This window comes from Haliotis rubra, unplaced genomic scaffold (assembly GCF_003918875.1).
Source record: "Haliotis rubra isolate DU_JTF1 unplaced genomic scaffold, ASM391887v1 Scf312, whole genome shotgun sequence".
Lineage (NCBI taxonomy): Eukaryota > Metazoa > Mollusca > Gastropoda > Lepetellida > Haliotidae > Haliotis > Haliotis rubra.
The window spans coordinates 711,848-735,939 of NW_025766983.1; the positions used below are offsets into that span (position 1 = coordinate 711,848).

At 39.7% G+C, this 24,092-nt stretch overlaps 1 protein-coding gene across 1 annotated transcript; it reads left to right on the forward strand.

Annotated features, from left to right (window-relative positions):
- The first annotated feature begins 2,682 nt into the window (after positions 1-2,682).
- LOC124283274 lies at positions 2,683-19,810 on the forward strand. The gene is made up of 4 exons (XM_046719301.1): positions 2,683-2,707; positions 15,011-15,342; positions 18,181-18,265; positions 19,654-19,810. The coding sequence occupies exons 2-4, from the start codon at positions 15,105-15,107 to the stop codon at positions 19,808-19,810; spliced, it is 480 nt and encodes a 159-aa protein (XP_046575257.1). The 5' UTR covers positions 2,683-2,707; positions 15,011-15,104.
- The last annotated feature ends 4,282 nt before the right edge of the window (positions 19,811-24,092 follow it).

Consider the following 24,092-nt stretch of genomic DNA (forward strand, 5'->3'; position numbering starts at 1 on the left):
TACTACTACTACCACTACTACTACTACTACTACTACTGCTACTACTAATACTACTAATACTACAAACTGCCGCCAAACAACTGGAATATTTCTGAGTGCGGCGTTAAACAAAACAGCAACTAATGCTGCTGTCGCTCCTTCTGGAACTACTACTGCTACTACATCTGCTGCTACTACTTTCGTTCTTTGCTACTGCTACTGTTGCTGCAACTGTTACTACTGCTGCTGCTACCACTACGACTACTCCTGCTGCTAGTGTTACTATCAACGACTCCTAGGCAAAATCGTATTAAATCAAGATATGTATATGTTTGCGGAGGTATCATAAGGTAAGGATCTACTTATAATTAATAATGTATAATGCATAGCCTTATCGATGAGTGTCCCAACAGGTCCTACTTTACATAAGCTCCACGCATTTATGCGATTCCTGCTGGCTTGAAAACTGATGGACGATCTTACATTACCAACTACATGTTTAGATAGAGGTTCATATGGCTGTGTATGAGTGTTCTGTAAACAAACATTGCTGTAAATCATTTGGCACTGAAATGGGGCGGTTCACTCAAGTATTGTATCCATACGCGTTTTCATTTACTTGTTGAATACTGTTTATGTGGCCTTTTTGTAATAATGAGGCGTGTGTGTAAATGTAATATATCAAGAATACAAAGTATGTAACACACGTGTAAACTCCCAAATAATGCAGGTTTGTGTTGATCTTGCATAGTAAACACGTCGCACGTAAGGGAGGCAATTTGTGTGTGTGTGTGTGCGTGTGCGTGTGCAGTGTTACGCCGCACTCAGCAATATTCCAGCTACATGGCGGCGGTCTGTAAATAATCGAATCTGGACCAGACAATCCAGTGATCAACAGCATGAGCATCAATCTACGCAACTGGGAACCGATGATATGTGTCAACCAAGCCAGCGAGCCTGACCACCCGATCCCATTAGTCGCCTCGTACGACAAGCATGGGTTACTGAAGGTTCATTCTAACCCAGACCTTCACGGGGGAGACAAGCATGGGTTACTGAAGGTTCATTCTAACCCAGACCTTCACGGGTCGGAGGCAATTTGTAATAAGGTCTCATTAATCAAATGGACATATCTTGTAGGGAATCGAACCCGGGTCTTCGGCGTGACGAGCGAACGCTTTGACCACTAAGCTACCCACCGCCCCTTGATGTGATAGAAACAAAACGCTCCGCTGTCATATTGTTCGACGGGCGTGCTTCTTCGTGTTCACTTCGATGATTTAATAAAATCAGCAGATGGTAATATCGTCCCTTGAGAATGTCTGATGATTGGTTCATCTTTGCATCACGCCCTTCCTTTCTGGGGCGGTAAGGTTAAAGCGGTCGCTCGGCAAGCCAAAGACCTGGGTTCGATTCCGCACATGGGTATAAAGTTTGAAGCCCATTTCGTATGCCCCAGCCATAGCAGTGCTAAAAGCGGCGTAAAACTACGCTCACTCAGTCACTGTTTCGACCTAGAACTCTCAGATCTGTTTAGTACGTAATACGTAGGTAGGATATGTGCTGTTTGTTATGATGTTTGTTTTCACTTCAGTTAGTCCAGCTATATGCAAGCAGTATGTCGGCGGACATAATTTTTGAGGCGGACAATCCACTTATTGACATCATGAGAATTGATCTACTCATCAATGATGCGGAGACAGCGTCGGTCAAGCCACTGAACCTGGGCCTAGATTTTCGAAGCGCTAAGATAGTCGTAAGTGCCATTCATTAGCATTAACTTACGACTATCTTTGCGCCAAGAGAGCTTCGAAAATCTAGGCCCAGACCACTAGACCCCGTTACCACCTTTCACGTTGGAGTAGCCCAGTGGTTCACGTCACGTCGAAGACCCGGGTTCGATTCCCCACATGGGTGCAATGTGTGAAGCCCATTTCTGGTGTCCCCCGCCATGATATTGCTGGAATATTGCTAAAAGCGGCGTAAAACTATACTCACTCACTGAGAACTCGTGAGTGAGTGAGTGAGTTTGGTTAACTCCGATTTTGATCTATATTTCATGTTACACATAAGGTGCCTGGTGTTGTTTTCTGATTCAAACCAAAAATGATGCTGGTCTTAAACATATTCGCCTTGTATTATACACACGGAAAGCTACACGGCATCATATTCGGTATTCGAACTTACGATCTGGAATCCGGGCGCAGTAAAGAGACGCCTGCCGAGCCACCATCACCCCTTCCTACATGAAAACAACCGACAAGGTAAACAAGTATCGTATTTCTTGGACTGTCAATAGTACAGCGCGATACACAGGACTCTTAATGGGCACTGGGCAAGTCTAGCTATCGGAAATCTCGATATCAAGTGCATTGCTTTCCACTCGAGCTAGCAAGTCAATGACGGTCTTGCATAAATTGTTTAGAAAGGGGGATATTCACGAGTACGGGCCGCCCGCATTAAACCCTCGGTAATACGCGTGACGGACCCACCAAACAAAACCATCTAACTAGTCGCAGGTAAGTAGTACTGTTGTATTCCATGTTTGGCATATATGTGACCAGTGTATATAATAAGATACATTACCTACATTACAGTGTATGTAAAAAACCAGTGGTTGTACAGGACTATATTGTGATGTGTATCGCGGGGGGTCATCAGTGTTACTTCACGTATCGATTTTAATTAATTCCTCCGAGCTGTTATTTGAGTACTTTGTTGTTACCAGGTATGATTGGTTTGCTGTTCTTGCTTTTTGTTCAACACATAATGTTGTATCGCAGATAGTGAGATATGTGTATGATTTATTACCATCTCAAAATCTATATACTGCTCAAATATGTTGTGGAACCTCCGAATCTTTCATATTACCATTGTTAATCTGTCATGCTTCCCAATAATTGTTAGCATGGTTTTTCTGAATAAGGTGTGGTACAGTTTCCCCAAATAGGGTAGTCTAGTGGTTAAGGTGTTCGCTCGTCACACCGAAGGTCCAGGTTTGATTCCAAAAATGGGTACCATGTGAAGTCTTTTTTTTATGTCCCTAGCGATCGTATTGCAGGATTATTGCTAAAAATGGCGTATAAGCCAACTCACCAACACTCATTACAAATCGACATTGGCAAAACTGGTTATTATCACAAGCACATCATAAACTTTCGACAGTCGCATCACTAAGTATGTGGGTAAAGTGTTTCTCGTGAGTCCCCATGTTCGATCTTCCCATCGGGTACACTGAGACTGCCTTGATGATCTTATCAAGCATAATGTTCTGGATTATTGTTAAAAATGGAGAAGAGCCACTCACTCACTCACTCACTCACGCACCTTTTGTTTGAACATCCTTGAAATTGTAAAAATACTAGCTTGAATACCACTAAACTAATAATCTATACATTTCCTTGAACACCGGGCGTTTCAGAAATGGCTGAATATGAATATATTTCTTTGACGTTTGAGTGTAAATGAGTTTATTGTGAATAGATAGAAAGTCGAGAAATTGGCACATGTAGTCTATATCAGTTAGACCTTTCCATGATCTGATTGGAAACGATAACCAGGGTCCCGATCAACGGCACGTTCGTAATGTTACGAGCTATCGTAACTATATCGGTAACCGTAGGCTTACGAATGACGTAGCGCTAAGAATGCTTTTTTATTTGGTTCCTTTTCTCTGAACGTCAGTTTTCGTATGTTCCCGAATTTAATGTAATACATGATCTACAGATGTAGATATATAGATAATCCCATGCTATTCACTTCAGTTTATGAAACATACACGTGCTCCTTGATATAAGGTATTGAACATAAATACTCCAGATGAGTTGGATACAGGCTTTGACGAAATGTCATGGGACGTTGTGGATACAGAATATAAACACGCATATGTAGTTTAAGCCAAGTCACGATTATAATGACCATAGATGAGAGGCAGCATATATTGATATAGTTATATTTTACAGTATATTGCCATAATGTCTAGCTCCGGTATAGCATTGACGTGTAACGTTACCGTCTGTGTGTTACACTACATCTCGTGGTTTCAGTGTCAGACAAGGTGGTTGTATTCCCCCTTTGTTTCCGCCTCTGGCTGTCCGTGTCGAGCACCTGTAACCTACCTACAGTGCAGGCTTAATGGCTCACTATAACAAAACATACGTGGGGTCGCTGGTAATATCGTTCAGTATTAATGGGTTTTGATTTCAACATTAGTGTTTGAGGTTGGTGTGATTGTTGCATATTTTATATTCTTACCTCGGTATTTTTTCATACGGAACTGTATTCAGAGTTTGTTTTGATGGACTTTAAAGTTGAAATGAAAATGTTGTTAAATTTGATTGTGTCCCATGACCCTTAAGACGTCATGCGCACTCGTGGATATAATGCATGTAATATATCCTCGGATACCTTTGTCAAATACATTACCACCGAAAAAACATTTCTAGTTTGTTTCATACGAGCCACCATCAAACATGGATGTATACATTACGTTATATGATATATTCGATAATGTTACTTTATTTGACCATCTCACATAATTTTCACCGCTATTTGCCTTTACCGCCAAGTCAAATCTGTATCTGTAATCAAAGGACGTCATCTCCTTATGTTCTCAAGTGAAAGACTCATTTTCACCACCAATTTACGTCCAGATAATTGAACCTGATTTTCTGACCTAATAAATAAATCTATAAACATTAAGCCAGAGAATTATCTGTGAAATTGTACCAGTCGAAACTGTTTCTTGTGATTATGGAAAAGATGTAGGCGCTGAATAAATCCTCTCTTAATCCTGAGATTATATTACGTGTTCTAATATGTGGGTAGACAGATCCATATACAAAATACAAATTTCCTTAAGCCATATAAAAAACATCTGTTCGAGGAATCACATCTCAAATACCAAGGCATTTTCTTTTTTTCCCCATTCCGATAAAAGTACATGCAGCTAGATTTTACAATAATACTGCATGAAATCAATATTTGAAATCTGGAACTCTGAGCCATACGACTTTATATAGAATGCATTTATGAAATTAAAGATATTTAAGGCTATTAATGGACGCGACTATTTGTGTTGATACAATGGCAATTCCGTTATGATATAGTTAATCTTCGTTATCACAAGCCTGCATTAAGGGCTGTCAAGCCTGCCTTAAGTGAGCATGATATATGCCTTATTTAAGCCCTGAAATCCAGGATCCAACACAAATCACTAGGGATTAAGTTAAAGTGTTTTTTATTCCGATTTACACTGATTCAATCTAAAATAGATATGGCTGTCGAGTTTCGTTATTAATACGAGAACGGTCGCCATGTACAAGCGAGATATCTTGGAACGTGTTGAGCATTTGCCGTCTTTTTCAATCCTGTCATCAAAGTAAGATTGACGATAGCATTTGGCATCCGGTATGAGCCTCGTAATTTAGGGGAGTAATAAGACCGGTGTGTCTTGTTTAAAGATGATTCGATCATACGTTGTGTAAGGAAACTAGCATGATACCAAACTGTGATTCTGTTTCAGCAAATGTCCATTTATTAAACAAATCTGAAACAAATATATTTCAGTGAAAATTACATTGGTCTTTAGAATCACCATATGAAGTAGTGAAATAAATAAAAGCCAAAACTCTTGCATAATCAAATAATATTTGTGCTTAAAAGCAGCCCACTGTACGATTCCAACTATCCGAAAACTAATGATATTGTCAGGTGTTCAAGGTGTGAGCTTATCCTGCAATATTTGTTTTTCTTAGTTTATTTGATAGATGATGCAATTTGTAAAAATTCAGAAAACATATATTTTAAAAAAAAAAATACTGACTTGACAAAATCCATTTACAAATTAGGCCTGATGCTTGAATCTCAAGAGCATGTAATACCGTTCAAAGGGTTATATGCAGTTTTCAGTGAGTCATTAACAGAAATACAAAGGATAAACCCCTTTCTCTATCAATCATCAATCCCTCGGTTTACGATCCCGATTATAAGATGCTAACACGTACATGAATCACTGTGTAATAGACATGATAACAGGTGATCGCGAATTAAGACGAGTAAATCCTGGCATTCCGTATAAACACATGCAGAGGCGAGTCAATTGTTCCCCTGCAAGATTTCGTCATTAATTCGACAGATACCCCTCCTTTCTCAATTTACTTACAATACGAGCGACCAATATATTTTAATAATATTTTATGTTCCTAATGTCTTGACCCCAAACCTGTGTCACGTTATTAATACATGTATGTAGATAATAAATGGTCATCGTTACAGGCAACTAAAGACACGGGTGAAATACCGTTAAAAGGGGGATACACTTTTCAAAAGATGAGACCAACCTCATCATATTGTTTCGAAAATATGATTCGTTTTCCACTGCTTTTTTAATATCCAAATTTCTTATGCGCACAGCTGGAACGCCAATCAAACATAACACTGCCAGAAAGACAATTTAAACTCTTTAGATACCAGGATCCGCTGTTTGCTGTTTAAATCCATTATGATACATGGTTTATTAGTACCAAACCGCCTGGTGGGTTTAACAGGGACTTTCTAATATTATGAAAACAGTTGTGTCGCGTAAATATTCGCCAAAGTGGTAATCGTCTAGGACGTTTATTTACTTTAGACATTAAACTGTCAAGCCTTGAGATATCAGAGACACTTTCCACAGCAGTAAACCCTGATATCCATTAATTCGTGTTTGATCCTCCTTACCAACGTTTTGTCTGACGTTGTCTGTGATAGTAGTGTGAGAATGTGATCCATGCTCAGGTAAACCGAAGTAGGCTTCTTGGTCACCAGAACACTACTAAATACCAGGTTGTTTTATAATACCTGAAACACTTCAATTTACCTGTGAATAAACTATTCTCATTTTAGGTGAATAACTATTTAAAAATATCTAAAACCTATTTGGAAATATTCCAGCAATACGGCAACAACCGAACAACAACAGACTAATGTATTGTCCTAATCGAATCGTGGTCCTCGGGGTGAAAACCCAACGTTTAGCTAGGGGCCATTCCATCAAGAGATCAAACAGTTAGCGTGATATTCACAGCCCAGACGCAGGAATCGAACCCGGTTCTTCGGCGCTTATAACCAACACTTGAACCACTAGGTGCCCATCAACCATGGAAACAGAAAGACCGGTGCCCGGTTCCACAAAATGATCACATTCCCACTCTTTTACACCTATAGTCGTAGCGCGAAGATGGCCTCCAGGGCCCCGTTTCACAAAGCTATCGTAGCGCTACGGTTGTCGTAAGTCTATGTTACAGTATAGGAGGTACAGCAGTCGTAACGCTACGATAGCTTTGTGAAACGGGGCCCAGGATTGGAGCATATTATGGCTTGTTTATGAAAATTACCGATAATTTATAATAGGTTATGAAAGGCTTATAAAAGAAAAAATATTATCCTGATAATGTCCTGATTGATACACATGCATTATATATCAATAAGGTTTATAACCATTTTTTCATGAACCGCCTCCGTGGTGTAGTGGTTACGTTAAAATATGGTACTTGTTGGTCCCGCCTCAGCATAAATGGGTACAACAAGGATTGGTCGACTCGGAGTCAGTATAATGTGTCTTAGTGGGGTATTCATGCTTCACTGCGGCATGGTATCTCAGTGGGCTAGCACTATAAAACCAGCTTCAGTCTGGGCTAGTACAAGCAGCCGCACCTACACATACACACACATGCACCTCACCATTTTTTCATGACTTACACGTGTATGATATCCCATGACCTCTACTTATAACGACGATATTGACACGACTGAACAAACAGAAATCACATTTATTGATGTTTAAATCAACCTTTGATGATATGTTCGGTTTAAATTAGGAAAGTAAAATGCCTTGTCAAAGTTTAAGGAGCGCCGGTCTCACCGAAATAATATATGAAAGCTCTACGTACAATGGCGTCAATATTTGACGTGGGGAGAGATCACTCCCGATCACGGAGTCTTGCTTATTGCGTCAAGATTCATTGTGAGAATGATATATGGTATTGGGCTCTGATATATCGTATAGTGCTCGTCATTACAGCAATAATGGAACCCTTGTCACGAGCATAAATTTCGACGCTGGCGCATGATATGAATTGTGGATCAGGGGTTCATTACCGGTAGCTTTGGGGGAGATAGTGAGGAGATATATCCCCCTTGATTATATATTTACTACCCAAGTGCTCCTTACCTGTAGGACTAGAGGCTGAAAGGTAATTATCACAACATGTGTTGTGGTTGGAATGTTGTTACATACCTACAACATATTCATATATATTTGTATTGGTAATTGAAAAATAACTATATTAGATCTAAGCACTATCATGGTTTAACAGATTGATCTGTACTGTCTGTATATTGAACAAACAACTTTTGAAGACACTACGTACAGGTGAGGTAGTATGGAATAGCTAAATGCAGATTCTGGCTGAAATAGGAATTATTTATTTCCGCTTCAAACTGAGGTACATCCTTCACTTTCTTTCATTGTTGTGTTTGTTGTTTATCCCTGCACCCAGGAGTATGCCAGGTTAATGACAATGATACAGTCTGGTGGGTGACATCATGAACACCGATCTAGGCAACTGGGATACAATGGCATTCCTGCATCGAGCAAGTATTCGAGTCGGACAGGTGACCCCGCTTGTCGACTGGTTGCCGATGATCGATTTTATTTTGGATCCTCGCGGCTTGTTGTATGCATCTAATAGGACTGAAGCATTCCGGCATTTCACTATTACTTGAGTACAGAACACAGAATCGCTTGGGACAATTGTCATACAAAATTTAGAGAATGAGAGTATTTATTCATTTGAAAAATTAAAAAACTCTGTATGCAGAAGAGGAGAATTATTTTGCAACCATATGGATAAGAACTCGGATGAGACAAATGTGAATATAATATATATTTATAATAATATTTAGATCATATTCTTAATTTTAATGCTTCTTTTAATAATATAAATGGAATATGAACCATATCTCGACAGTGCTGCCGAACACCAGTCTCAGCAATATTTGTGTAATGTGAAGTCTGATTGGTACATGTGCAAAATGATCATGAGCTTCGATCTGGGCAATACGACCCTGTCAGCAAGTCTGGCCACCAAAACCAGCAAGTCTCAGAAGAATGGTTGAGTAAGTGAGTCTTTGATGGAGTGAGTACACGCGTATGTGTGTGCGTGCGTGCGTGTGTGTGCGTGCGTGCGTGCGTGCGTGCATAAGAGTTTATGAATGACCAAACACAATTCCTCTCCAAAATGTTTTAAACCATTTTCAGTGACTTGTTGGTAGAACTATAATCACACAACAGTAATCTTACAAATAATCCTTCAAGTACATGAATTAAGTGAGTATATAAAGAATCCGAAGTACTCAGTACATACTGACGTAAGTGGTAGGTACATGACTTATTCGTTTAAAAACAGAAGCCAGTCCTATATCTTCACCAAAGGTCTCTCGACCCAACACGTGTCCCCTAAATCAGGAAATTGTACGTTAACGTTTCAATAGCGTTCTTGTTTACGTTTGTTTATAATGTTGCATGGAGCTAGAACAACAGGGTTTTAATGTAGATATAAATCACACTCGTTGTATTTCTTCACAAGGAGTTAAACCATAAACAATGCTGTGCTGCTCGCTGTGTTACGAGTGGTTGTGGAGATATCAACCTGTCTCTATCGTACGATGTAAAATAGGCCATTGCGTAATCACGACAACAGACGCAAGTAAACACATAGTCTTGTTTATCAAGGTGGGGACGTATTGACGTATTTTCATCAAATATCGGATCATCCAGTGTCATTCCATGACGTGTATTCGTGACTGCGCAGCGTTGCGAGAATTGTTCTTGTAGACTTAACACAGGCCAAGTTATACAATCATGTAACAGTGGTAATCTGGAAATTTATACTTTTGCAAACTTTTGGCAGAAAGTAAAAACCTTTACATATACAAAAGTACAAAGAAATTGTCTCTTTAAATATAAACGGAGCATAAAGAAACTTCGAAACTTTAAATATACTCATGGTTTTAAGAAACTACGACACGTTAAACATTCGCCCGGAGAATCGTGACACGTTGACTATAAACAAGGCACTAGGAAACTTCAACACTTACAATATAGCCGGGTGGGAAGAAACTTCGACACTTACAATATAGCCTGGTGGGAAGAAACTTCAACACTTACAATATAGCCGGGTGGGAAGAAACTTCGACACTTACAATATAGCCGGGTGGGAAGAAACTTCAACACTTACAATATAGCCTGGTGGGAAGAAACTTCAACACTTACAATATAGCCGGGTGGGAAGAAACTTCAACACTTACAATATAGCCTGGTGGGAAGAAACTTCAACACTTACAATATAGCCGGGTGGGAAGAAACTTCAACACTTACAATATAGCCGGGTGGGAAGAAACTTCAACACTTACAATATAGCCTGGTGGGAAGAAACTTCGACACTTACAATATAGCCTGGTGGGAAGAAACTTCAACACTTACAATATAGCCTGGTGGGAAGAAACTTCCAACACTTACACTTCAACACTTACAATATAGCCTGGTGGGAAGAAACTTCCAACACACAATATAGCCTGGTGGGAAGAAACTTCAACACTTACAATATAGCCGGGAGGGAAGAAAACTTATAGCAAGAAACTTCGACACTTACAATATAGCCTGGGTGGGAAGAAACTTCAACACTTACTTACAATATAGCCTGGTGGGAAGAAACTTCAACACTTACAATATAGCCTGGTGGGAAGAAACTTCAACACTTACAATATAGCCTGGTGGGAAGAAACTTCAACACTTACAATATAGCCTGGTGGGAAGAAACTTCGACACTTACAATATAGCCTGGTGGGAAGAAACTTCAACACTTACAATATAGCCTGGTACTTCAACAACAATATAGCCTGGTGGGAAGAAACTTCCTGGTGGGAAGAAACACTTACAATATAGCCTGGTGGGAAGAAAGAAACTTCATAGCCTGGTGGGAAGAAACTTCAACACTTACAATATAGCCTGGGGAAGAAACTTCGACACACTTACAATATAGCCTGGTGGGAAGAAACTTCGACACTTACAATATAGCCTGGTGGGAAGAAACTTCGACACTTACAATATAGCCTGGTGGGAAGAAACTTCAACACTTACAATATAGCCTGGTGGGAAGAAACTTCAACACTTACAATATAGCCTGGTGGGAAGAAACTTCAACACACTTACAATATAGCCCTGGTGGTTCAACACTTACAATATAGGGAAGAAACTTCAACACTTACAATATAGCCTGGTGGGAAGAAACTTCAACACTTACAATATAGCCTGGTGGGAAGAAACTTTACAACACTTCACAATATAGCCTGGTGGGAAGAAACTTCAACACTTACAATATAGCAATATAGCCTGGTGGGAAGAAACTTCGACACTTACAATATAGCCTGGGAAGAAACTTCAACACTTACAATATAGCCTGGTGGGAAGAAACTTCGACACTTACAATATAGCCTGGTGGGAAGAAACTTCGACTTCGACACTTACAATATAGCCTGCCTTACAATATAGCCTGGTGGGAAGAAACTTCGACACTTACAATATAGCCGGGTGGGAAGAAACTTCGACACTTACAATATAGCCTGGTGGGAAGAAACTTCGACACTTACAATATAGCCTGGTGGGAAGAAACTTCAACACTTACAATATAGCCTGGTGGGAAGAAACTTCGACACTTACAATATAGCCGGGTGGGAAGAAACTTCAACACTTACAATATAGCCTGGTGGGACTATAGCCGGGTGGGGAAGAAACTTCAACACTTACAATATAGCCGGGTGGGAAGAAACTTCAACACTTACAATATAGCCGGGTGGGAAGAAACTTCGACACTTACAATATAGCCGGGTGGGAAGAAACACTTCAAAATATACACGGGACACACAACAAAATGTTTAGCACGCACATTCCGCAATGGACAACGTCACCCTAAATTTGAGGTGACGTTCTGAGACTGACAAGCCCAACACTAAACCAGAACACGTGGGGGGAGGACACTGCTGTAACACTTCCAATATAAACTTCATGATAACTATATACAGTTACTGATCATAAAATTCCTTCCATCTCGCTAATGTATGTAATTTGAAACCCTTACTGTACTGAACACTTTGAAAATGTTTAAAGTTTAATGGCTATTGTGTTTTGGTCTACAGATTTTGATAATGAAATTGTTGAAAACTTGGTTGTATCAAACAGGATGTCTAAATCATCTAAACTTTTATTTGGTTAGTAGGTGTGAAAAATATAAAACATATTGGTCTTGTTTGGGTCCATTTAAATAAATAAACAATGTTTCAATAGTATAAAAAAAAATGTAATTGTATTATGCAAGAAGTATTTGTTTTTCTAAATTTATTTTAGTTTCATTTTCGATGTTTACCTTGGGCGGTTCCATAAACCATGTACGCAAATGTAAATTTAATAGTACATGTTCTATCCATTATACTGCCGAACTCATCACACCACAAAAACACAGAGACTACTGATACACTGGTTGTTATCACGTGTCTCCAGGAGACATTGACCCAAACAAACTTCCAGTTGACCTAGCTATCACATCAGGGACTCCTTGAATACAAATTACATTTATTTCCCAACCAAACCCACTGCCAACGTTCTCCATATCCGCTGGGCATTGACAGCAATCAGCTGTTTAGCAATCAACACGTGCCAATCAATGACGTGGTCTCTCTCTGAAACATACAAGTTTACAACACTTCTGACGCGTGTGTTAATACGTTGTGTATAGATCTATAGGGTTATATAGGAGTGTGAAAAAGGTTAATTATTGCAACTGTGACGTGTTTGTCTCATGTCATGAAATAAATATGTTATGTTGTATATGCTATAAATCATTGAAATTCATTTCGACTCAATCGTTTGTTTACATGTTCACAGACAAATAAAGTAAAAAGGAATTTTGGTCTGAAATCCATGATTATTGGTTTTGACTCTGTTTCGTTTCTTGCGAAGGGCGGCTGTTTTGCTCAGTGGTTCAAGCGTTAGATCGTCACACCTGTGGCCTGGGTTTAATGTGTGAAGCTCATTATTGTAGTCTCGATGTTTTGGCCGGGTAGTTGCTGAAACCGACGCCAGACATAACTCATGTACTCACTTCGCATCAACTGAGATGAACACATTGTACCCCACCGCCCACGATATTGTAATGAACTTGAGGGGTTCAATGAGCCCTTTTCCCGCTCGAAACAACTTATGTTTTGTACCTATATGTACATTCCAAAGACACACCGAAGCACACACACACACACACACACATGCACACACACACACACACACACACACACACGCACGCAAAAACCAAAGAAACACACACGTATATTAATTCAGCACCCGTCATAATTCACATTCATCTTTTGACTGTCCATTCTTAAATTTGCCTGCATACAGATATATAAAGACTACAGTAGCACTGGTACTGGATTTATGGATATATTACTGGATATATTTTAATGTAGTCAACATGTCGTTTAGTGGACATACCATCTTTCGAAACCTGGTCCACACACAAACATACTCAGTATAGAGGCAAGACGACATTGCAATCAAGATAGTATATTTTTTTCTGCATCAACAAATGTGGTAAACTGTTTAAACCGTATAATATTTTCTCTTTTTGTTTTGTTTAATTTATGCTTACTATTGTATTTCTGTCACTCTCTAACTGTTTCAGTAAAGACTGTATAGTTTTGACGTAATATATTTTGTCCATTGTTCAGATTTAGTATTTACAATCCAAATCGTCATGTCTTTAAAATATTGATTTGACAACAAAACGTATCTTGACTGAAACAATGTACACTTCAGCCTTATAGCACATCAAGTACATCACCATCGTGACGCCAGTTCTTGTTTATTCAGATATTCCATTATCAAACGAGGGTGTATAAATAGAAATTGCAATATTATGTGAATCTGTGTACTGGTATTTTGATTTTCAACTAAAATTAAAAATTAAAAAAACAATAGTACCATTTGTGCCTTTGAAAAATGATTGAAATAGAAACATGAACAAAATATATTGTATTTCTTTCGTGACGAATATGGTGTAATATTCTGAAGTAATATATTTCTAATATTCTTTTTTTGTAATACTTTCTAAAAACTGCAATGTACAAGAAAAGAAATGTAAATTAGTAAGTGTACATCACCATGCCATGTAAGGCTAGTAAAAGGCCCATGAGTAAACTAAAAATATGCCATTAAATGCAATAAAAGAAATATGCAAAATGCAAATTTCGCACGGGGAAAAACGCAATGACAGTTACTTGTCAAACATCACCTGTGTTCCTGTTTTTTCATGCTTTTATACCTTTATGTAATGCTATCCCGATGTGTATAGCAGGTAATGTGTTGTTAAAGAATAGGTACTTATTGTGTTGCCAGCTGATTATGATAATGTAAATGCAAGTTTTATTGTCCTCTGAGTCCCCATGCCTCATGTCCCCATGACACTGACGGACAAGCTTACGGCGTAATGATATGACGGACGATAGGTCTACACAAAATGTATTCATAAAATGTCTTTATTCACAAAAGGTCTACACATAACGTATTCATATTGGAGAACAGCATCATTGTTTACTACAGATAATAGTGATGCATTGTAAACGAAAACAATATATTCATGGCCTTATTTTTCTCACTTTGGGTCATGACCGTGTTCCCTCGTTACACATGATTGTATATTAAAAGTGGACATCCTTTTGTGTTGTGTCAGTTTTTGTCTCTGTTTTCTAACTGCCCAGCGTTAGATGCTCTACTTAGTATAATGTAATTGAACACGATCTATTTACTTTATTATCCAGGTGAGTAAAATACTGCTTTAATATTTGTAACTAATTACGGAGTGCCAACTTGGTGTATGTGTTGGAGAACGTCATTTCACGCTATATTCACTCAGACGTTGACGTGCTGTCATTTCTACAGTGTGATCCGGCTTCTGTGGGGCCCGCGTTCTTCAAAACCAGAACACCTCCGACATCCTTCCAGCCGTCCTACCCGACCGTGTGAGTCTACTACGATGGCAACTACACCAACGACAACACCAACAACTACTATCTCACCATGCGGCTACCCTCCCGCCCTCCTCAACGGGGAGATTGTAAGGATAACGTCATCGACGGCGGAGTATGGCTGCCTCACCGGCTTCGTCATGAGCGGCTCCAAAGTCATCCTCTGTAGCGGCAGCGGCGGCACCTGGGCGACTGACCTCCCGTCGTGTGCTGTCATTGACCAGAGTCCCGAGGTCTATGTGTTTGGTAAGTTTGTTTGTTTGTTTATTTATTGTTTAACGCTGCACTCAGCAATATTCCAGCTGTATGGGGCGGTCTGTAAATAGGCGAGATCTTCACGGGTCGGTGATTTTATAAATCGTATCAATTTTAATGTAACAACTTTATTCAATGCAACTTTGAAAAGAATATCAACTACACCACACCACATTAGGTTGTGGAAATAAAAGCACCAAAACCATTCTCATACCCATTAGGAATCTTCGTTTTTTAATCGTGTTAATTTTTGCATGTAATAATCGTGAAGGAGTTTAATGTAACTTCGAAAACAATATTAATTCTAACACGATAAATTAGAATAGTGTGGAAATAGAAGAACGATTCGATTGTACGATTCCGACTATGTCATGAGCATCGACTTATGGATCACTGTCAAATAGAGCGGTACCAGATGTTCGTGAAAAGGTGACCGTAGTTAGCCCCACCATTAGCAGGAGTCTTGACGTGATGCAGTGAACATACTCCTTATCAAATATATATATTATCACAATATTTGTCTTTTATTTCCATTTTCTCCCCCTCTACAACATACATAATATAATGATATATATGAAGATGTACATGTTTTTCCTTTCATTTAATTGGTAACTGTAAACTACAGGTAGGTATTTCAAGTTCACAAAGATATGCGCTTAAATGATATAGTCATTGTTATTATCACAATATTATTATGTCATCAATTACATTAATACGGGTATAAGGCAACTGTGTTTTTATCATGGCCACTTGCTGTATGTTATAACGAACTATGGTTATAGCGAACTAAAATTAGTGGTCCCTTTTAGTTCATTATAACCATTGCTTACTGTAGCGTTACCTCAAGACGCTTGAAGGGGCAATGGGTAGCCGAGTGGTTATAGCCTTCGCTGAATACCCGGGTTCGATTCCCCAGCCACTTTCTTGTGTCCCCACCCAGATATTGCTGGAATATTGCTGAAAGCGGCATAAAACCTTACTCACTCAAGACATCCAGGCAGAGACCCGATTTCGATTTACGACATGGTAAAACGTATGGAAGCCCATTATATGTCACCCCCGAGTAACCATGGTATCATATTGTTTCACGCTACGTACGTTAGACCCATCTGGCAACCGTTTCACACCGGAAGTGACGTCTTTGTCTCGTATTATGCTCTTCGCTCAGATTGTATCACTCATGAGAGTTATTTGACTGGAATGGTATGTTCGGAAACGTACTCTTCAAATTCGGATAAAAGCGACACTAAAGTAACGCATGACTCCAAAATAATAGGGTGGGGAAATGATAGCCTTGAAAATAGTGGATAATGTCTAAGCAGTATAAAACAATACTCTTACAACACTCGTAGTGTTACGATTTGTTAATAAAGCCGGTCCCTATTCATCTATCCGTGATCCGGGTTAGAATTGGTCTTCACCAACCCATGTTTGTCGTAAAGGCGACTAACTGGATCGGGTGGTCAGGCTCGCTGACTTGGTTGACACGTCATCGTATCCCATTTGCGTAGATCGATGCTCATGCTGTTGATCACTGGATTGTCTGGTTCACACTCTCTGTTATATAACAGGATTGTTGCTGCGTGCCGCACTAAAGACAAGTGGGCAAAACACCACTTTGTAATGTTAATATATTCACATAGATCACCTCATTGTACAATACCAGTCAACTAACCGCATGTCTAATTTCCATTCCAGAGAGCTCACTGTGTAAGTTTGACATCCGACATGTCGTCACCAACCTCCCCTTTGTGTTCATGTTATCCACGACTACCTACACGATTTCCCTGTTAACCCACCCCTTGAATCCTACACCCTGCTGAATCAGATAACCCCAGGGAGCCCCGAGTTGTTTGTTTTGTGCCCTGCCCTGTTGTGTTTTGGTAACGCTGGCTTGTTGTCTGTGTACATTATTATCAATAGCGTGGTGTGTTGTAATAATTGAATTCATTACTCTCGACATTCTACGAAAATCTTTTTTTACCCCTAGATAGGTCTTTTGGTTTAAACGCTTTGACCTATACCCGTCTTGCATCTTTTTTCGTTCGTGAATTGATGACGTATCTGCTTGGAAAAGTAGTTTGAAAATATATGCGTGCCTGTAATATTAACGCATGAATCACCGAGGTTTCGGAATACATCAAACTCCGTTTACATCGAACACTAATTTATAACGAACTGACGTATATTACGAACTTGATTTGGACTCGATCACTTGCTGTATATTTTATTCGAAATACGTATAACGAACTACTGTTATGACGAACTAAAATAAGTGGTATTCGTGATAATCGAATTCTACTTAGGTCCTATTTAGATATTGATGGATAGACCTATAGATCGAATTTAAGACATCCATAAATGTTTTCAAGATATGTAATATTTCAGCATATATTACCTTACATCCCGATTATATCATAAAACAGAATTTAAAAAAAAAATATTGACACCTTAAATAGGTAAGCAATGAGGTGCCAATCGCTCTTGTGCTATTGAGTTGCGTCCCTTAGATGTGCCTGAATCCTGTGATCGTGGATCGCCCAGATTCTTGGTTTTTGACTGCCACACACGCCTAAGAGCTGATGACATCTTGCGATTTCTTCCAATATTAGGCTAACAAGTCATGATCTAAGTGAGAAAATGTTCCAAACGGCGCGGGCGGTGGGTTATCTATGTGTTTAAAGCGTTCGCTTGTCACGCCGGAGACCCGGGTTCGAAAACCACATAAGGGTACAATGTGTGAAGCCCATTTTGGTGCCCACCGCCGTTATATTGCTTGAATATGGCTAAAAGCGGTGTAAAACTAAACTCTTAAACACATTTTTTCAGCTGACTGGTGGCAATACTTCCTGGCTGCTCTCCTCTCCTTCATCGCCCTCCTCCTCCTCGCCTTCCTCATCTGGTGCTGCTGCTGGTAAGATACCTCGTTATAACGCCAACCTTCTGTAATGTCATTGGGTGCTATCACGAGTTGCCTCGGTATCATGCCAACTTTATAATAAACACTTGTAAACAGTACTCATCAGAATAAAGTAATTCAGGAAACAATAATTAATACGTTTCTGTTAACTTTAATACATGTGTGCAGGGTTCAAAATCCCATCGCCCGACGCCCGGGACAAGTCAGTTTTCATTTCGGGCAATCAAATAATGGTATCTTACTTGTCCGTGGGCTACTAGATAATTTCCACTTATGGTTTCAAACTGCAAATAAACTTTGATTTAATTTCATATCTGCTCAAAATGTAGCTATTAAATTTCGCAATGATAATAAAGTAGAGTTGTCTTTCTTTGCTATTTATCACTTTTCAATAAATAGTCCAGTAAACATTAACATCAAATACCATGTTGATTTCTTCTTTCAGAATTACATCATCATAATTATGTCATAAAATCAGGGCAAGTGGAAAATTAGTCAGGACAAGTGACTTTCTTAAAGTCACTTGCCCTGTGGCAAGTGGCTTTGTAAAAAAAAATTGAACCCCTGTGTGTGTATGGTTATTGGGATTGCAAAACCTTTAGTGATACCACTTGGGTGCACGTGTGTTGGTTAATGCTGACCAACCTGGAAACATAATTTGAATTGGCGTATCCAGGCATCAAAGGGACACGACTCGCAAATCATCGGCACTTCCGACAACCGCGTCACTCATATTCTAAAATCAAAGTAATTGACTGATATTGCGTGGTTCACTTGGCTACTCGTTACACAGATGAGTGAGTGAGTTTAGTTTTACGCCGCTTTTAGCAATTTTAAAAATTCGGAAGAAAAATATGCATCGATCAAAGTATTTAATTTAGTTCGTATTAGTCTTTTTACTGTTGTGTACTTTTTAATCTTTCAAGCAATTCGGCAAAAGTATTTCCCGCTGGAAGCAGCTCAGCCGGATGTTGCAGTTCTTGCCGGAAGTCAGGGGGACGCACCACTGCGCATGACGACATACATGATTCCCAGAGGTACTATCATTCAAGAACTGGGCTCATCGAAATGGACGATGGTATATACCTGGTGCCGATGCGACAGACAAGCAGTAAGGTAGATTCAACATTTTATCACATAAATGAAAGCAACAAAACCATGTCCATGATCTTAAAAATCTTTGATTGAAACAGTCCACAGTGCGATTCCGAATATTATAAAAAGTAAGTTTTTGGAGCCCGACGCTGCAATGCAGTACTCCGACGCCCGATATTCAGTGCGGAAGTGATATACACCCGGAAAGTCCGTCTGTTTCTAATGGCCAGTTATTCCTACCTTTCAGAAGCCTCTCAGTAACGGCCACACCCTGTACACCCCGACAGCCCGCACCCCACGCCCCGGAGTGAAGGTCAGATTCGCTTTATGCAAGTAGTCCAGGAAGTGGTGGATGAAGACAAGAACCGGAAGAAAGCAAAGCCTGTGAACCAGTGGATGCCTCACTCACATCCGGTCAGAAACATCAACACCAGTACAAAGTAGTGCGTGATGGGCCACATGTACTTCTGATGAAATCTGGAGGACACTTTGAATAGATCAACAATGCTCTGACGTTTCATAGATACTCAGTTATATTGTAGACATACAAGCATGTCCTTCACGGGGTTTGAGAAAGATCCCCACTACTCAATGATTCAAATATATACAATGTTCAACAGCATTTCCCTTCCCTTTCTCTTCATAATAGCTTGATAAATCATGCTCATGCTATCAATCACTGGTTCGTCTGACCCGGCGTCTATATTTACAGACTATCGTTATATAACTAGAAAGTTGTTGCCAGTAAACACCGTTACCATACATTGATTCAATGTTCAGAAACACTCAATACCTTTCTCCAAAATAATGAGTGAGTGAGTTTAGTTTTACGCCGCACTCAGCAATATTCCAGCTATATGGCGGCGGTCTGTAAATAATCGAGCCAGGACCAGACAATCCAGTGATCAACAGCATGAACATCGATCTGCTCAAAATAATGAGGTAAGGTAGCTATGTTTATACGTTTCCTATGAGTTCTACTTCATCTGAATGTTCATCCAAGTCTCAGGAACAATGAAATGACCGTGCCTTTCTGATTACAGTGATATTCACATTCGAAACAGTTATGCCTTTCCCAACTTGTTATATCCTGTCGAGCAGCATTATGCATGATTTATTGCACATGGGCTTCAAATTTGGTAACATCCGGGTAACACTAAGTATTGACGGCCCTGTCATGTTTAATGACGTACTTATTGAGGGAAATCAATCTAGCATAAAATCATTACCCTCAATAAACACAAACATCCTTATTTTCAGCGTAGTACGTACATATATACTGGGCAAAATAAGTTAGGGAATTTGGTATTTTTATGATTGATATTATATCAGTGTGTCAATGAATAAATAGATCATTATTCATAATTTCAAAATGTACATATATCCCTAACTATTTTTGTCCAGTATATGTTAATATTATCTTTGTGCAATCAAGTGTTGTGATACTGAGTGTAATAAACTGTCTCGCCGAAGAAAGTATATAATATGATTGATGTACCATATAAATGTAACATACAAGGAATTGTTTTGATGGTATCATATTTCATATGGTTATTACAGCTGGGTTGTGGACCTCAGATGGCAGTATTTCAGCAACTGTTGTCAGCCTAGTAACCTAGCAACTGTTGTCAGCCTAGTAACCTAGCAACTGTTGTCAGCCCAGAAACGTTATGTATAGTAACGTTAGAATTTGTTTGTGAAATGCAGTTTTCCAATGTATACATTCTATTGCTTGGCAGTTTACAATCCAGCAAGTGGTTCTCCCTCGTAAGAAATAGCGAAAAGTCACAACAAAATAATTATTGTTTTTCTTATTCGGGTGTCCAAAATTATGAGGGAAATCATCAGAGTTGGTCTGTCGATTTCATGTGAAGTTAGATTTTGTTGCATTTATTAGATTTTGTGTTAGTGAGCAATTCACCGGTCTCAAATGAAATCAAACGGACTATAGAATGAATACATATTTTGTTTCTGACGCTGTCTGTTATGCTGAAATATTTCAAGGCTTGTTTTTATTTATAATAGCCAATATACGAATGTGATTACCCATCAGGATATATTTTGTTAAAATTAGTGATTATATAAACCACAACGTATTGAATCTCAGCTTTATGAAGAATGTCCAAAGGAACATATTAAAAAGGGGAAAATTCATTCGTAACTCTAAATATCTGATGAATTTCTGTGTAAAGTTATTTCTGTTGTAATGACTTGTTGTGTTGTCCGTGTAGATATGTGTGTGTCATGTTTCTCTGTTCACCGCAGTAGGTATGCTGGAATCTCAGACAATTCGTGTATAGGTATTTGTTATATATATAACTTACTTGAATAAACATGTCATCCAAAGACTGCTTATGTTCCTGACTGACTTATTGGCACACTCCTCGTCACTTTATGACGCTCGTCACCTTATCACTCTCCTCGCCACTTTATCACACTCGTCACCTTATCATTCTCCTCGCCACTGTATCACACTCCTCGTCACTGTATCACTCTCCTCGTCACTGTATCACTCTCCTCGTCACTGTATCACTCTCCTCGTCACTGTATCACTCTCCTCGTCACTGTATCACACTCCTCGTCACTGTATCACACTCTCCTCTCCTCGTCACTTGTCACTTTATCACTCTCCTCGTCACTTTATCACTTCTGTCATACTCTCGTCACCTTATCACCTCTCGTCACTTTATCACACTCCTTGTCACTTTATCACACTCCGTCACTTTATCATCACTTTATCACCTCTCTCGTCACTTTATCACACTCGTCACCTCACTCTCCATCGTCACTTTATCACTCTCCTCGTCACTTCTATCACTCTCCTCGTCACTTTATCACTCTCCCTCGTCACTTTATCCTTTATCCCTCGTCACTTTATCACTCTCCTCGTCACTTTATCACACTCTCACTCTTATCACACTCCTCGTCACTTATCACTCTCCTCGTCACTTTATCACACTCGTCACTCACACTCTCCTCACTTTATCACACTCTCATCGTATCACACTCACTTCCTCACCTTATCACTCTCCTCGTCACTATCACTCCCTTCGTCACTTTATCACTCTCCTCGCCACTTTATCACACCTCGTCACTTATCACTCTCCTCGTCACTTTATCACTCTCCTCGTCACTTTATCACTCTCCTCGTCACTTTATCACCTCCTCGTCACTTTTATCACACTCATCTTCACTTTATCTCCTCGTCGCTTTATCACTCTCCTCGTCACTTTATCACTCTCCTCGTCACTTTATCACTCTCCTCGTCACTTTATCACACTCCTCGTCACTTTATCACCTCGTCACACTTTATCACATCTCCTCGTCACTTTATCACACTCCTCGTCACTTTATCACTCTCGTCACTTTATCACTCTCCCTCGTCACTTTATCACTCACTCTCGTCGTCACTTTATCACTCTCGTCACCTTATCCTCACTCCTTTATCACTTTATCACTTTATCACTCTCCTCGTCACTTTATCACTCTCCTCCTCGTCACTTTATCACACACTCTCCTTGTCACTTTATCACTCTCCTCTCGTCACTTTATCACTCTCCTCGTCACTTTATCACTCTCCTTTATCACTCTCACTTCCGTCACTTTTATCACTCCTCTCGTCACTTTATCACTCCTCCTCGTCACTCGTTTATCACCTCCTCGTCACTTTATCCTCGTCACCTTTATCACTTTATCTCACTCGTCATCCTCGTCACTTTATCACTCTCCTTTATCACTCTCCTCGTCACTTAATCATCACTTTATCACTCTCCTCGTCACTTCATCACTTTATCACTTCTCCTTGTCACTTTATCACTCTCCTCGTCACTTCGTCACACTCTCCTCCTCACTCTCCTTCCTTTATCCTCTCGTCGTCACTTTATCACACCCTCCTTGTCACTTTATCACTCTCACTTCCCTTGTCATCTCCTCGTCGCTGTATCACTCCTCTCGTTAATTTATCACACTCCTCGTCACTTTATCACTCTCCTCGCCACACTTTATCAGGCTCCTCGTCACTTTATCACTCCTTGTCACTTTATCACTCTCCTCTCATCTTTTTATAACTCCCCTTGTCACTTTATCACTCTCCTTGTCATTTTATCACTCTTATCGTCACTTTATCACGCTCCTCGTCACTTTATCACTTTCCTTGTCACTTTATCACTCTCCTCATCACTTTACCACTCTCCTTGTCACTTTATCACTCTCCTCGTCAATTTATCACTCTCCTTGTCACTTTATCACTCTCCTTGTCATTTTTGGGCGGTGGGGTAGACTAGTGGATAAAGCGTTGGCTCGTCACGCGGAAGACCCGGGTTCTATTTCCCACTTGGGGAATACAATGTGTGAAGCCCATTTCTGGTGTTCCCGCCGTGATGTTGCTGGAATATTGCTAAAAGCAGCGTAAAACCAAACTCACTCACTCACCTTGTCATTTTACCACTCTCCCCGTCACTTTATCACTCTCCTCGTCAATTTATCACTCTCCTCGCCACTTTATCACTCTCCTTGTCAATTTATCACTCTCCTCGTCACTATATCCCACTCCTCGTCACTTGATCACTCTCTTCGTCTCTTTATCACACTCCTCGTCACTTTATCACACTCCTCGTCACTTTATCACTCTCCTTGCCACTTTATCACTCTCCTTGTCACTTTATCACTCTCCTCGTCACTATATCCCACTCCTCGTCACTTTATCACTCTTCTCGTCACTTTATCA

Bases quoted from the DNA above. Each gene is read 5' to 3' on its own strand.
- LOC124283274 (XM_046719301.1), top strand. From the start codon at position 15,105: ATGGCAACTACACCAACGACAACACCAACAACTACTATCTCACCATGC. The intron at 15,343-18,180 runs GTAAGTTTGTTT...ACATTTTTTCAG, and splicing joins TCCCGAGGTCTATGTGTTTG to CTGACTGGTGGCAATACTTC. The intron at 18,266-19,653 runs GTAAGATACCTC...ACACCCCGACAG, and splicing joins CTCATCTGGTGCTGCTGCTG to CCCGCACCCCACGCCCCGGA.